The sequence below is a fragment of the Podarcis erhardii genome, assembly GCF_964252035.2.
Source record: "Podarcis erhardii genome assembly, chromosome: 5".
Lineage (NCBI taxonomy): Eukaryota > Metazoa > Chordata > Lepidosauria > Squamata > Lacertidae > Podarcis > Podarcis erhardii.
Genome location: NC_138509.1, coordinates 40,146,023 through 40,162,980, shown reverse-complemented (window position 1 = coordinate 40,162,980; position 16,958 = coordinate 40,146,023). Strand labels below are relative to the sequence as shown.

General features: G+C 38.9%; 2 protein-coding genes across 6 annotated transcripts in view; one reads left to right on the top strand and one right to left on the bottom strand.

The window, feature by feature from the left end:
• Positions 1-16,958, bottom strand: part of STK32C (serine/threonine kinase 32C) — a 382,168-nt gene that overhangs the window by 184,071 nt on the left and 181,139 nt on the right. The window lies entirely within an intron of this gene.
• The window catches only part of LRRC27 (leucine rich repeat containing 27), a 40,689-nt gene that overhangs the window by 5,237 nt on the left and 18,494 nt on the right, over positions 1-16,958 (top strand). For 3 of the 5 annotated variants that reach the window (XM_081863298.1, XM_081863296.1, XM_081863295.1), the window contains 4 exons: positions 290-348; positions 7,961-8,113; positions 10,256-10,378; positions 16,246-16,486. In XM_081863298.1, the coding sequence (XP_081719424.1) occupies positions 290-348; positions 7,961-8,113; positions 10,256-10,378; positions 16,246-16,486 (576 nt within the window). The remainder of the gene's footprint in view (positions 1-289; positions 349-7,960; positions 8,114-10,255; positions 10,379-16,245; positions 16,487-16,958) is intronic. The other 2 variants (XM_081863297.1, XM_081863299.1) reach the window with 2 other exon arrangements.

Genomic DNA, 16,958 nt, shown 5'->3' with positions numbered 1-16,958 from the left:
GTTTTACCTCCACTGTCAGAGGCAGTATGCCTCTGGTAATACCATTTGCTGTGAACTGCAGGTGTGCAGAGGACCGTTGTGCTCATGTTCAGCTTGCAGACTTCCCATAGGCATCTGGCTGGTCACTGCAAGAACTGGATGCTGGACTAGATAGGCCATTGGCCTGATCCAGCAGCCTTGTCTTGTTATTTCTGTGAAAGGCTCATAAAATAAATTAGAGAATTAACAGTTTTTGACATTTTCATTTAGATTTATTTTATATTTACATTTTGTTTTCTTTATTGCAAAGGCAGTTGAAAACGCTGCTGTTAGAAAGAAATCCTATTAAAAGATTGCCTGTTGAGCTTGGTAAGTACTCCTCTCTCCCCAGTAAACGCTTAAGGGAACCTAGAAATTTTTAGTAATTTACATTTATTGTAAATGCTCTCTTGAATAGTAAGGAACTTTGGACAGATTTCACCACGGCACAATGCACCTATGTAGAGGCACAGTGTGACATGACCACAATTTAATTAATATATAATAGCAACAGATCTGACATAAATGATTGTTAGGACCAAGGCTAATCTGATTCAGAATTCTGTAATAGTTCCTCAGAGGTTGACTGGGAAACTCTTATTTCCTTTACTGGTTGGGATCATCAGAAGGAGGTTGGATCTAAGCTCCTTTTTTTACCCGCACTAGTACAGTGGTACCTTGGTTCTCAAACGCCTTGGTACTCAAACAACTTGGATCCCAAACACTGCAAACCTGGCAGTAAGTGTTCCGGTTTGCGAACTTTTTTCGGAAGCTGAACATGCTCCGTTTTGAGTGTTACGCTGAGGTCTGTCTGTTTTTGCTATTTATTTTGCGTTTTTGTTTTTGTGGCTCTTTTTTGTTTTGTTTTTGTGACTGTGTGGAGCCCAGTTCAGCTACTGATTGATTGATTGATTGTGTGACTGCAGTACATTGTTTATTGCTTTGATTTTATGGATCAATGGTCTTGTTAGATAGTAAAATTCATGTTAAATTGCTGTTTTAGGGGTTGTTTTTAAAGTTTGGCATGGATTAATTCGTTTTGCATTACTTTCTATGGGAAAGTGTGCCTTGGTTTTGGAATGCTTTGGTTTTGGAACGGATTTCTGGAACAGATTAAGTTTGAGAACCAAGGTACCACTGTAATGGCAAATCCCAGAATAGAGAAGGCTGAAGCATCAGTCTTTCAACACTTATAGTGTTGGTTACAACAGCCCTTTAAAGTAGCCCCAGCCTTGCAATAGTAATCATGGGGGGGGGGGACTGAGGAAGAGTAGAGTATGATAACCCAGTACTGTTGACCAGCCTCTTTGTGTATTGGGTTGTGTATTGTTTTTTGTTTTAGAATATTGCAGTTGCAGGAACTTTTATGTTAATGGTAGTAGCAAGACAGTGGGGAGAGGTGATTCATATGTTTCCCACTTAAGGGACAGATATAGGGTGATTCATGGAGATGGGCTGTTGCCACTAGCAAAACACTTAAATGAGTATATTAAAGTTAAAGGTTCAGATCCTTTAATGAGCAGCTTTTTGACCTGTTTTATGACCATTGCTACCGTCATTATGAGGTATACACAATTAACCACAACAAATGCTGTTAGAATACACTGCTTGCTTTTTAACAATTTCATCTTGAAATTACAGTGGTGCCCCGCAAGACGAATGCCTCACAAGACGGAAAACTCGCTAGATGAAAGAGTTTTCCGTTTTGGAGGTGCTTCGCAAAACGAATTTCCTATGGGCTTGCTTCGCAAGACATTTTTGTTCCTGCGGGGTTTTTTCCCTCCCCCCCCCTTTTTCCAAGCCACTTATCCGCTAAGCCGATAAGCCGCTAAAAGCCTAAACCGCTAATAGCGCTAATCCGCTAAGCCATCAATGGGCTTGCTTCGCAAGACGAAAAAACCGCTAGACGAAGAGACTCGCGGAACGGATTCTTTTCGTCTTGCGAGGCACCACTGTATCCAAGCACGGGCATCCAAGCATTGGTTAATGAAAATATTAAATTTCTTTTAACCCACCTGCCCTGCCATCTGAAACAAAGCCTGATCTTGCTCAGAATGTATGCTAGGATTTTTAGTGAGACACTCGGCATTGCTCATATTTCTCCACCCTAATAGTACCACTTCCATTATGGATTTACTGCTGATGCATTTGCATTTGTATAGTACCGTAATTTTTCTAATAGTCACATATTTGGAATTTATTTTAATTTTCTTTTTAAAATAGCATGAAATTAAATATGTGTTAGAAAGAGCATGAACTCCTCTCTTTGCTGGTACTTCTTGTTTTTTAATAGACGAGCTACTGCCCAGGCACAGGTGCGCTAACACTCTGAATTTCTCAGTTATTTTCTCTGAACAACTACTTCTCTCACAGGGAAGATGAAAAACTGCTTCAAGAGGAGCCAGTAAGTCTCTTCAGCAGTGAACCAGGCAGTCCCTTCTACATTGTCTCTCTTTAGAGTCACACACATACAAAGGAAGACCAAAGTGTAGCTTCGAAACAAACCAGGAAGTACCTTCTAAATTGTCTGCAGAGTGGACTTCTTGGGTGATTCTGAAGCTGTTTTAGGGTTTTCTCAATTTGTGTGTGTCTCTGAATTTCTCCATAACACTTGTCAATCACAGCTCTGACCTGATTTGTTGGCTGAAACAAGGGAGCACTTCTAATGGTGTCTGCATGTTTTGCTTTGTAACTTTAATTCTATTATGAAAGTATAAAGGTAAAGGTAAAGGTACCCCTGCCCGTACGGGCCAGTCTTGCCAGACTCTAGGGTTGTGCGCTCATCTCACTCTATAGGCCGGGGGCCAGCGCTGTCCGGAGACACTTCCGGGTCACGTGGCCAGCATGACAAGCTGCATCTGGCGAGCCAGCGCAGCACACGGAACGCCGTTTACCTTCCCGCTGGTAAGCGGTCCCTATTTATCTACTTGCACCCGAGGGTGCTTTTGAACTGCTAGGTTGGCAGGTGCTGGGACCGAGCGATGGGAGCGCACCCCGCCGCAGGGATTCGAACCGCCGACCATGCGATCGGCAAGTCCTGTTGGGGGCTTAATCCAAACTCTCCTACCCCACCAGCAGCAGAAGCAGGGACAGAATGATTTGACCTGATCCGAACACAGTGATGTCACTCCACAGCTTTGACGGGCTCAGGATCCAATGGAACGCAGGAAAGCTTAGCCCCTCCCCAATTCTGAATGCCCTGTTTTAGGGCCTTCTACCAGCTGTTGGTGGTGGGTATCATGCCAGCAGCACACCCACACATTCAGCAGGTGGAGGGGGGCAGTTCTGTATCAGTGAAGTGCCACTTGAAACCAGTTTAGCTGTCGGAACTGGACCAACAACACCCTTGATCAGTGTTTTTTTTCTTAAAAAATGTTTAGGGGTACGGTACTCTCATTTTCCTACTCGTATTAAAATACTGGCCCTCAATGAGGCCAAACTTAGATTCACAAAATGTTTAGGGGTATTCATACTCCCATGTACCCCCAGAAAAAAAGCACTGCCCTTGCTCAATCCAACCTGACAAAGGGTTGCTCTGCAACTGTTTTTTTTTTTTTTTTTTTTTAAATGAAGGCTCAATCGAGGCCTCCTACTAGTTCTGGGTCCAGTATAGTGGGACCCCCTATATCACCTTTTTAGTGGTGTAGAACCACACCAGTTAAACATGAACTGCATCCTGGAGCAACGTAAGCCACCCATGTGTTACGTAGCATCCATATTCCTGAAAGCCAATTATATGTTGGGCTCTGTGAGAACATAATGGACATATCCCTGGTGGGTCAACTGTCAAAAGATGCTTGAAAGTTTGATGCCCTCCCTCTGCTTTTTACAATTTGCCAAATATGGACCCTCCTCATCCAAAGTATGTCATATTCCAGCACACAATAATGTTTCTAATGTATAAACCTCACTGTATATTTCTTTAAGGAATATCTTACATTATTGCTGTATAGTAGTCATGGATATTACGTGGAAAGAAATCTATACATTGTTCATCCTCCTACAATGGGGATTTTGTGCACTTTGAGAGTCATGATAAAATCACAGCCTTGTATCCTCTTAAGAAAGCATTCCTTACCATATGACAAAGGAGGGCTGTAGATGTGTGTGTGCAGGCAAGCAGAGATTTTTTACATTACACAGAATTTCCCATATAAGTGGGTGAGGAGAGCTTAGGAAAAGAAGAAGACAAAGAGGAACAGAAAATCCACACTGGGAACAGCAAGACTACCATTCTTATTACAGCTAAAATTTCTAGAGGACCATCCTCTAGAGGAAGTTTGTTTTACAGCGTTCATAATGGCTTTTAATTGCTGGCAATTTAGAATAAGGCAAACAATCTATAACAATATTTGTCTTCCAGAACTGGTTTCATGGAAAGAATTTATGTGCAAATATGCTGCATAATGCAGTCATGAATAAAGTATAGACTCATACAGAATACTAAGTATTGCACTCTCAGAAAGTAAGGCTGAAAAAGAAAGAATGATGTTCATTCAAGCTGTGAATGGACTTTTAAAAATATCATTTTCGAGGCAGTGAGAAAAATCTGTTATTGACTGCTATCAGGATCTTGACACTTTTCATATTGTTCTCCCCAAACTGATGTTAGCTCTGTTTACCTGAAAATAGGCAGTTGTTTTGTGTAAAAAATATTTCTTACAGTTGTTTTGTGTAAAAAATATTTCTTACAGTGAATACAGTGTATTCATATGAATAGAATTTCCATTTTCCAAAAAGTATTATTATAGGTTTTTACCCTGCAGCAGTGCAAACATATCTATTTCTATGATCTGACTATGGAGATTTTTATGCATTATGTTTATTCATCTATCCTTGTAAATAAGCACACACAAAAATACTAGCTACAAAAAAGTTTACTGTTTTGCTGGGGGCTGGAAGAGGGCTTATTTAGTTGCATGTGTCCTCCAGCTGCCTGCCGATTTCTGTGCTGGGTGAGATTGAGGGGCTGAATTTCTGCTGTAGATGTAGTATTGTTTTTAGTGTTTGAAGATTTTGTGATATTTTAAATTGATAAAACTACATTTTTATTTGGTTGTTAGCAGCCTTGAGCTTTTAATAAGGAAGAGTGATTTGTAAAGGTTTTAAGTAAAATGCATAATTAAAGCTGGGTATAAGTAAGACATCCCACATTTCTGCTAGTGCCCTCCAGTAGAAGCACTTGAGGATAGGGGGAAGGTTGATGGGTGGTCTGGACCATACCTGCCAAAACACTATATTGGGTGTGGATGCCCTATCCCCAGCTTTGTTACTTTTGTCCTTTTGTTACCTAAGCACTTAGTGCATACCAATTGCACACACAGGTGAATGACTTTGGGGCAGCATGACTGCATTATGTTCCTTGTTGTCTACAACCTCCCTATCTTCCTTATCAGCTTCTGTGCAGAATAGTATTCTTTTAGTGATTAGGCTGCCAGTGATGTCTCTGCCTATCTTATGTCAAAATAAAGTTGTGGCCTTCTTTGGAATTATATGCTGGCATTTTAGATTATCTTAGACATCTTAAGGCAGCCCTGTTCAGGGAAGTTTTTAATCTGTGATATTTTAGTGTATTTCTGGTTTTTATGGAAGCCGCCCAGAGTGGCTGGGGAAACCCAGACAGATGGGTGGGGTACAAATAATAAATAATTATTATTATTATTATTATTATTATTATTATTATTATTATTATTATTATTATGAACCTTTAAGACAGGAAGCTTTTTACCATTTGTTTTACAGTACTTTTTATTTGCTCCTAGTATGGAGGATATGGTGCTATAAATCTAAGTAAATAGGTTATCATCCCAATGTGCAAAGGTGTGTGCATGCAAAAGACCCATGTGCACCACTGGAATTTGCTCTAGAGAAGGAGGAAAGAGTTTAAGATATTCTGCAGCCTTTGCAGAATCTCTCACATTGTGGTTTGTTGGCTTAAAAAGCAAGTTATTTTAGGACTTCGGGGGGGGGGGGTTTCGTACTTTCTCTCCCCCGCCCATTCAATGCTTTATTGAGTTTCATAAATAACAAAAACAAACTTATATAAACAAAAAACGATCTTATGTAAATAATCTTATATAAATCTACAGATAAAAATTGATTCAATCTTATACAATCTCTTTTGTTCAACATTCTTACTAAAGTGTAATAGACTTCCCATCAACTCCCAATGTTTTTACCATTTTTAATATTGAGTGTACTTATAATTATTACCTTCATCTATTCATATTTTCTAATACATTCTTGCCACATATCGTTCAATTTTTCCTTATTTCTTTGTTATTATTTTACATGGGGGTCACTCAAATGTAGCCATAGATGTCACACCACTGTTATGTTTTTGTAAATATATCTTAAACATGTCCCATTTTTGAATAAATGATACTTTCTCAATAAGACAACTGAAGACTTCAGAATTGTGGCCTGGGTCTCTTGTTTTCTAAGGAATCTACCCTGTCTGATTAAAAGCAAAGTTTTAGCTGTAGCTTTGCTATACTGTATTCAGTTTTGGCTTAAAGCTTTTAAAAACATGTTTAGATCACACATTATCACACTTTGCTCAGTGTGATAGAAGTTGGTATTTACAATATTTCCAATTCTGTGAAGGAACAAGAGACTACATTCTGTCTTTGAGACTGTCATGGTATTTCACTTGTTCTTTGTGTTTGTATATGAGAATTGACTCCACACTTTCAGGCAATACAAAATTAGGTCATACCATCTGCCCTCATGACAAACATACTGCTGATCTGGAATCCTTCCATAGTGCCTAAAAGCATCTTAAAATAATATGTAAGGGTAGCATTACAAACATTTTAACCTCATTTCTGGGAAATCACAGAGTAATTTGATTGCAATTGGTATGAAATAAGAGGCATGTATTTTCCAAAAGCCCAAGAATTGCCCCATGTCATTTTTTTTTTTTTGGCCTCAAACAGTTGAGTCGTCTTTTTTGTGCTCTCTGAAAGTACTGTTAAGATCTATTAAACTGTGTATTTGGAAGCTATATGTAGCTCTTGAGTTTTTCAAATGTCTAGCTCGCGGGTAATCAAGAAAGCAGCCACCTGAGATTTCCATTTGTCAGCCACATCTTTATATCTCCTTCCCAGGCCCATGCTCACAGATCTAGAGGTTTGACAGGAAAAGCTGATACAGCCTGCCTGGGCAGAAAATAGACCCGAGCCCGACAGTAGCAATAGAACTATCTGTGGGACCTATCAGTAGGAAGTCTCCACTGATTATGTATTAGATTGAGGGGGGAAAGAAAAGGCAGCTACTTAACAGGGGGCTGAGAAAAGTGAGAGCAGGGCGGGAATAAGATCTGGAGAATGCTTTGGGGCAGAAAAGAGAAAGGGCAGCAGAGGCTGTGTTGGTACAAGGTGGTGAACCTGCAGCCCACAGACCACATACACTTACTGGTAGCATACTGGTAGCAAAGAGTGGGAAAACAGTGTGAAAGGGAAAAGCTCAGAGGGAGAAAAGGGTGTGCAAGTGAGAGAGAATGAGTGCCTTGTCCTGGCCCTGTCACTTTTGGCTTTGGCTCCACCTACCCCTAACATGCAGCTTCTCTCCCTCAATGTGTAAATTACTTGAGAGGGGAAAGTGTTCCTCGACAGCAAGATGATTCTGAACCCCTGGTACAGTAGTGTTGTAGAAGGAGAAGCTGCTGCTGAAGAATTACATTATTGAGTGCATAAATACGTTTGTGTTTGTCTTTAACTCCCTAGGAATGTTGACCACCTCTGAATAAAATGTGTCACAAAAACTTTACGTGGCAGTGCATGGAGTTCAACTATTGGAATTAATAGACGTAACTTATTCATGTTCATTGATTTCAGTGGGTCTGCTCTAGGTAGACCTAGTGTTGAATTCCACCCACTGCATTGAATTTTCCCAAATGACTGATGGTGGTCAACTTAAACCATTTTTTCTTTTTTGGCAGGTAACATAAGTTCACTTACAGCTTTGAATCTCAGGCATTGTCCCCTAGAATTTCCTCCTCTTGAGGTGATACAGAAGGGCCTGCCAGCCATTCTATCCTTCCTTCAAAGGATGAGTGGTGAGAACCTTGACTATAGAGAACCTGTTACTCCAGGTATAGTAACTTTAATATGCTTTTTTTTAAAGAAAAGATGTGTCCACCTAGAGAAAAATAAATAGATAAGAACTGTTCTTTCTACATATATAGTTCAGGGGTCAGGTTGTGAAGTCATAGATGTGAAGTTAATTATTGCATTTTATGGCATAAGGTTAAAAGTTTATTTTTAGTCTATTTTTATGTTGAAAGGCTCTGCTGTCATCCTAATAAGAACAGGAAGGGTCAATTAAATTCAATTAGTTAACTTTGTGGAGTCTGATTAGGCTGGGATAGTATGGCCATGTATGTTTCCTCATTACATCTCATTGTGGTGTGTACATTGGAAGCAGAATGAGGATTCATTCATTTGGCCTCTTGGTCTCTCTTGTTTTACAGAAACCCCAAATTACCCCTGTGGGTCATAGTGCCGGACCATCAGCCTTCTCTGTGCCAGCTCAGGTTTTAAGAGTGCCAGATAGTCTTAACACCCCCTACTATTGTGAATGGGCACTATAGCCATTGAAGACAATTTGTCTTCTGACAGAGCCTCAGTGTACATGGTTTATGTGACTTCTCAAGCTGTGAAATAGGCTTCAGCTGCACTTATTAATGGTCATAAGTGGTTCTCATGTGGATTATATTTCATATGAAGCTTCTGCTTGTATTTTATCTCCTGCCTTTCTATTAGTTCCATAGTTCAGAACCGATGAGGAGTCTTACATTTGGCAAGACATGAGGAAAGAATTGTTCTGAATTCTTAGTACCAATATTTGTGGCATCCTGAAAAAGCATTCAAAAAGCAAACTTTCTAAATTGTCATCTGGTTTAGCTTTAGTTGCATATAATTACCATTATTTGGATAGAAATGTTCATCTGCATAAGCATCCCATTGAGAGCAATGCATTGTGGATTTAAAACATCCACATTCAGACTGCGTAGTCAGAAGTGTTTAAAATGTATACCTGCCCAGGAAGAAATCTTTCACTGTATTTATGGCATACAGTCAAAAGCTAATGTTTAAGTGTTCATGTTATATCAAACCCCACTTCATAAGATTGATTGATAATGGATGCTGATTTGAATAATACTGTTCTGGTTTTATTTTATTTTTTAATGTATGGGGGAAACCCAAAAACTCATTTTCCTGTAACAAAATAAGTCTTGAGTCTGTAATTATGATGCTATTCTGATTCCCATTTTTATGAAATAATTACTTACCATGGGGAGGTTTAAACATTGAGTATCAAGACTTGGAGAGGAAAGCTGATTCCATGAGAGACATTTTAATTGTTTTGTTAATTTCCTGTATCTTCATGATGTAATACCTATTAACATTTTTGAAGATATTGTATCAGTCATGCTTCAGTTTCCATATCAAGGCAGTCATTAGAATTCCTGGCAATGGCTATGTAGAAACATCAGTTTAGATAAGTGCAGATTTCCACATCTCTACTTAAAGGCATTCCAATCACTAAACTTCTCCTTTCTGCATACCCATAATATATGCAGGACCTTTATATGTGAACCTTGCTACACCACCAGTTTCTAGTGCAGGAGAAGCTATGCCCAGATTTTCTGTGGTGCAGATTTATGGAAAATGAATATCTACATGACCATTACATTAAATAAGCACATTTCCTGGGACTAGAATTCAAACTTAAAGTGCTGCATTCTTATTTTTCACAATTAAAAAATGGTGTGATGTGACTTGTGAAAGTGGCATAAATCTTCCTTAACAACTGGTAATGTTTGATGTGTTGGCCTTTAGGGAAACAGAATGTTTATTAAATCAGTGCAGAAATTTGTTAAAAGAGTTGGAAAAGGAGCATCAGCTTAGTGCCTGCTTAAACAACACACTTTTAATCCTTGTCTTAGACTGTCAATGTTTCATTTTTCCACAAAATCATATTGCTCCAATATAACTGGATTGTAACTGGAAAAGGACATACTGTATAAGCATGTGATTTCTCGCTGCAAACATACTACGCCTGAAGGAAAAGCATGCTTTTTGCACAACTATACTCGTATTTTATCTGTCGCCGAAAGAACAGACTATTCCCAGGTCAAGATATTCTTCATAGAGTATTTGTAAAGAGTCATTCCATGCCAGTTTAGCCACTTATAAAGTGCACACATACCTTGAAATTCTGTATTTCGCAGATTTGCCTTCTCCACTAGAAGAAGAAGCAAAGGCCATTGTTAGAGAATATAAAAGAAAATGCGACAGACCACCAGATCGCAGGAAAGCTTTCAACGATTTGTGGAGACAGATGAGCTGCCTTAGTGAGTTTAGCAGAAAGTATCAAGTTAGAGGGCAACAACATTTTGATGTTCATTCTTTTATACATATTTTCATTTCCATTTCTGTAATCTGTTTAGTTCAGATGTTGCAGCCAAATCATGGTTTGGACATTAGGATTGTGCCTCAGGCTCATGCACTGCCTTCTCTCCTTCATGTGCCTGAGTTTCCTCCTGCACCTCTTGATCCATAGTAACCATAGTTTGCTATGATGACCAAATAGAGCAATATGTGTTGACAGCAAGCCATAGTTTGCCCGGAAACCAAATTCTGGGATTCACATTCTGGTATATGGATATCCATAGTTGTCAAAAACTAGGAAATTTGTATGTGCAAGGAGATGAAGTTGGAAGAAGCATATGATTCCAAATGATGGCCTCAAGAGCCAAAAAAATGGTTTGGCTGTGATGCCTGAACCAATTCATTGTAAATATGTATACAAATTGTTCCATCCTTTGTAATCAAATAAGGTCCTATCCAGACTGCATTTTTTACAAGATTTTTACCCATTTGTTGGGCATGGTCTACTAAAGTCTGCCCCCACCCCCACATCCCACCCCAAGTCAAGCAGCTCCATTCCTGGGAAATTGCATTTTCCTTGTAGTCAAACCACAGTATTAAGCTTCTGAGAAAATACAGTTCTATTAGAATAACATTATTTTGTGTACTGTGCATCAATTGGATGGTGCCTGTAATAGCATTGCTCTTGCATTTTGCACTCTATAACAAGTGCATCCTCTATTTTTACTGCCCCACGAGTTGATCTACTTCTTTCTCTGTTTTGTTGCATGTTTTTTTCCCCTCCCACTTTGGATGCTATGTATCCTTCTGTATTTTTCTTTTTTAAAACAAAGTACCTATACCCCAAACCCAACCCATTTCCATCCCTGTCCATTAGGTGGAAATAGCAATATAATGCCATTGGTGCTGGATCAGAACTAGTGATTCTTTAACCCTTACGTTATAAATACTTTTTTTGAACCCCTGAACTTCTGAGGGTCATACATGAAATAATACATTTTTCTTTAATTTTGTGATTTATAGATGTAATTCGATTTAAATCCAGAAGTGCTCGGGAATATCCTGGGATACACAGACTGAATGCTTATATTGCTGCCAATAGTCTGAACCGTAGAAGTGGATCATATGCATAGATGTTTAAATAGATGTTATTATTTATTGCTTTATATATATTTATCTATAATGTCTTACAATTTTTCTGGACTGAACCATGTAAGAACAGCCTATTTAAAGTAGAGGTGAAATTCCTCTGTATTATATATGTGTACAATGTTTATTGTAAAATATGGTGCACTCCTTTTATGCTTAGCTCAAACTGTTGCCTGTTCGAGATAAAAAAGTATCATTTTGCATAAAGTATAATGACCCTAATGGCCTGATTCTGAGACCATGTCCCACCAAATAAATGTTTAGGTTGGGAAGTATCAGAAAACTACCTTGTTACAGCATCTGAAAATATGATTTGGAATCAACATTGCAGCAGTATTATGAAAGCAGAGATCTTGGATCTGTGTGATCATTCCCCACTGTTTCATTGCCTCTTAGGCTTACAGTGCATTTATATGAATGTGTCTGTCATAAGAAGAGTGTACTGTAGACACTGCTCAAACTGTATATGCAAATTAATGATCAAAATAATATTAAAAAGCAATAGTGAGGTAATTTGTGTTTGAAATGCACCAAAGGCATGAGATTCCTCATAGCACTTAAATGTAAACCCGATTGCATGATCAGTTATGGAAGCATAAGAATGTAGAGTCAGATGGTATTTATATTTATCCTAACTGAAATCTATTTGTACACATGCAATGTTTGTTTTCAAAATCACTGTAAATATTTCTGAAAAATATTGTATATTTTATCAGTGCTTGTTATGGCCATGTGTCTAGAAAATAAATTATATATTAAAATATGCATTAGAGCTTGTCTAATTGCCTTCCTTGATGCATATATGATTTGTGCTGTTCTTGTATTGTGATACCTACATGTTACCCCAGACCCCATCGCAAAGCTAAAAGCGGCATCTGTAGGGATTAAGATCAGGGAAACAGCATAGAGGACAGACTTAAGGCATGGCCCTCCAGATACTATTCGACTCCCATCAGACCCAGCCATCATGGCCAATGGTCAGGGATTATGGGAGCTGTAGTTCACCTCTGGAGGGCCACAGGTTAAAAACCTAGGAACCTTCTTAGTACTGAGTCACATTATTGGTCCATCTAGCTCAGTATTATCTACACTGAATGGCTATGGCTCTGCTATCGAACCATGGCTCTTCTCCTAATCTATACTCAAAGTATTTAAGAACTGATGCCACAAGTTCGTGTTTGGATCAGATTCTTCTCCTCTTAACCTTTTATATTTAAAAAGCTCTGTGTAGTCTATTAATGCTTGTGAGTAAATTGCCATAAATGAATAGAAATTATCTGGTATTCTACCCAGGAGGCCAATTAAATTAAAAACCAAGCCTCAAGGGGTTCTCTGTTCCATGCACAAATATTTCTAGGCTTGGTGACATTTATAAGCAGGGAGATTTCAAGTGCAGGTTGAATGTGTCTGGAGACTTTCCCAGGCCTGTAAGCATTTAATATGCCAGTCACTTTGGGATTTGTGTGTGTTGCCCTTTTACCTGATACATATTTTCTCTGGCATTTACATTGTATTAATTGTGCAGGGTAATCTAGTCTGTGTTACATGTACAGCTAAGCACACTCCATCGGTGTTGCTCATGTTAAGCATGTAAATGAAGGATATGGCAACTTTATTATTTACACGTGCATTTTTAATTTGCATCTTAATAAAACAATAGGCTTTACAGTCTTGCTCATCTAAATCCATGCCATAAAGGGCAGCTGCTTTGCTACATCCTAGTGCCATTTGCATGCTGGGAAAACCGTGGGTGGTCAGCATTCAAAAACAAGGCACAAAGTTTTCGCCAGGAATTGGGAAGGAATTGTAGAAAGAGCCAGCAACATCAGGAGCCCCAAGGCAACCTGCACATGACTGCAGGAGTCTACAGGCCTCTATATATCTGAGGGCTTCTTTCAACTTTCTACTCCTTCCCAACCCATGAAGCTCTCCCTGGTGAGAGCTGTTGCACTTCTGTCCATCCTATACCTTCCAGAATAGCTCCCATTTTTCCTGCTGGGCCCCTTAGCCATTTTACTGGATATTCATTGTTGAGGTTCAAGGGCTTCTGGTTGCTTGGTTATATGTTCTTGCCTGATCATAGTTCAGCTGTGGCATTATGATGTTCTTCATATTTATACAACCGACAGTACAATTCTAACCAAGCCTACTAAGAAGTAAGTTCTAAATTAAGTAGGGCTTGCTCCCAGGTAAATGGGGCTAGAATTGCTGCATCAGAAGTGTTCCTCTGGGTTGATTTGCATTCATTTGCTGTAGATTCCTGAACTAAGTGACTGAAAGAAGCCTTAGATTCTCCCACCTGATGCTGGGTTCACCATCTCGTATAGCATTTATTTTAAAGAATTATACCTCATATTTCAATCAAAATGTTGCTCAAATTTTTGTTCTGCTAGAACAGAAACATTCTATAAATTCATTAATTATTTACTAGTGTGAAAACTCAGCCTATCCTGAATCTTGCATCTTAAACCAAAGATAAAATATTGAATGGTGATTTAAAAGTGGAAGGATCTGTCAAGATATACTATGCTTATGAACTGTTGTCTATTCAGAACAAAAAATAATGTTAATATGCATCCCTAAACCCTGAACAGTGAGGATTCAGGTGTGCACCATGTGCTTAAATTTGGCTTCTTTTGAATGAGGTCAGTGGAGGCTTAATAACATTTTGTAATAATTGCATCTATTTATAAACATACTGGCTGAGCATAAGTGGAGACACAGCATTAAACCATTCTTTACAGTTAATCAAAAATTTCCTGCTCTTCCATAAAACCTTATGAGGATCAGCAATAATATTATCAAATCTTCAGAGCCCAACTCAGCAGTGTCTTCTCAGCTTTTCAACCTAACCCTGTAACTTCTTCCCAAACAGCATGATGACATGATCTTCCACAGAGATGGGGGAAGTGGGGAAAGAAAGCCCTACTTCCTAACAACTAGCCCCTATGGAAACATTTCACCTTAGTTTACTTAGCAATAGAACATACTTAGCTGGAACCAGCTTGGCAGGTTTCAGGCTCATCAACTGCTTCTCTCAAAATTTCAAACTCTTTGAATTTGGAAGGGAATGCAAGAGGCATCCCTCAATCCCAAACCAGTATGGTATGGCATTGGTTTTTGTTGCTTTTCCTGTACTGTTTGGCGCCATTCCAGGAGCAATGGTTCATAACCTGGGCTGTGAACCTAAACATAATTATAGGTGGAGAGACCATTGAACATAATGGGACTGCCTTCTAAATAAACATGCCTAGAATTGAACTGCATGCTATTTCCCAGCTCGAGTTATATACAGCAGTCACACATTAAGGACTTAAAGGACTTTTCCTCCCAGAGCTCTGTAGGAAATACACGCCATACCCAACATACATGCCATAACTGTTTTTCCTAGTCAAACATTGTGGAAAACCTAAGAGAAAATCTACATATTCTGCCTACTTTAACAGTGCAGTTCTAACCATGGCTACTCAGAAGTAAGTCGTATTGAATTTTATGGCTCTTGGATAAAACAGATTAGATTTGCAACCTAAAACAATGACGGAGCATCAGATGATAGGAAGGGTCCTCTAATCAGACATTACCTTGGAATGCTCAGAGAAAGTATGAGGACAAAGTCTAAAACTAGTGTTCACCCCCTTGTAGCAAATTTGTTGCCATGACTATATCACATACAAGAAGAACGTGCTAGAATTGGTCTCATCATACGTTAAAATGGTGAAATCCCAAGCTATTATTTCAGGTCCATTATTCTTCATCCAGGTATTTTGTTTCCCAGGTATGACATTTGCCTATTCAAGATACAGAGAGAGAGAAAACATGGAGGTTGTATAGAACCGAAAGGCCAGAGGTATTGGGAGGTCAGAGGAAGTAGGAAAGATGTGTAGCGCCTATGTCTTCTAGGTTCCTAGCAGTGTTTTGGGATTCAGCACTTCTGGTGGTGAGGCAGATTTAGGGGAATATGACCGGTTCAGTCGCACTGGACCCAGAGCCTCGGGGTGCTGCTGAGGATATCGCAACTGTGATGTAGAATGCAGCATGAGAGGCAGAGGGGCACCAAATTTTGGCATTGCACAGGGTGCCACTGAAATTAGAGACCCCAAGACCTGCTGCTGACTGCCTGCCTACCTGCCAGAATGGAGCTCAGGATAACAAACCAGCAAACGAGAATCAATGAAACCTTATCCTCTCACCATGCAAATAAAATGGGAACAGGGACTAATGGATATGTAAAATAAAGTAATAGTATTCCCTTTTTAGGAGATGAGGAAGATGTTTCTAAAAGAATCTTTTAATGACCCTACTAAGATCATAAAGCATGGATTGAAGGAAAAGGGGCAGGGTCAACAAATCCATCAGGCTCTAACGGAAACAAGTGGCAGAGTAAAGAGAACTGCAAAATGTATTATTTTTCTTTTCATCAAGCTCTGTTCTCTCTGCCAGCATAGAAAACTTTTCCATGTACAGTACTATAGTGTCATTTCTGATGATTGCACTGTAATAGTGAGCAGAACAGTGGCTGAGAAAAGCAAGCCAAGCTTTCAAGAGTAGAATCACATTGCTTTTTATGCTTAATTCTGGAGTGAGAAAAAGAGAAAATAACCAGGTCTTGTTTTGCCATTTCCCTTTCATGACTGCTTGCACCAATGAGTTTACTACACTCGCCTCTTTTTGATTCCAATAGAAATTCCTCCTGTTGAAAAGTTAAACTTGACAGACTTCACGAAATCCAGTTTGGATTTGTCAGACGGATGGCCTAATGAAGAGGAAATGGTACGGTTTCAAAAGCTAAGAAACGAACTTATACAAGATGAAAGAGAGGAGTATCTGGATAACAAAATGGTACCCAATGAATCCATGCCTTCGTTAAGACGACCAAAGACTAAAGAGAAGCTCTCTCGTAAATCATCCATGTTTTCATGCAGGTAACAAAATGCATTGTGCAACTTGCTCTGCTTTTAAGTTTCTTATGGTGAAAAATATATTTAGTATATTAAAATGCATGTAAATAGTAAGTTGCATTTACGTATTTAATATCCCACAAGAGGCCTCTGAAATCGGAGCCTTTCATAAAACCCCTCATAAGGTGGGTGAGGGAATCAGAATTTTGGAAGGGATAGAAAGAGTCCGCAGGTAATTATATTTTATTACTTTATGTGAGCCACCTTTGGGATTCTTCTTAATTGAAAAACAGGCTAAAAATCAAATTATGATTTATATTTGCTGGTTGTCTCATCTTATAAATTCCCTAAGCAGCGTACAAAAACTAATATAAAACTCATATTTATCTATCTGTCTATCTATCTATCTGCACTAGAATCCAAAACTAGCACAAATAACCAATAATTTTTTTTTTACTGATTTTAATATTGCATTTCTTTTATAACCCACCCTGTT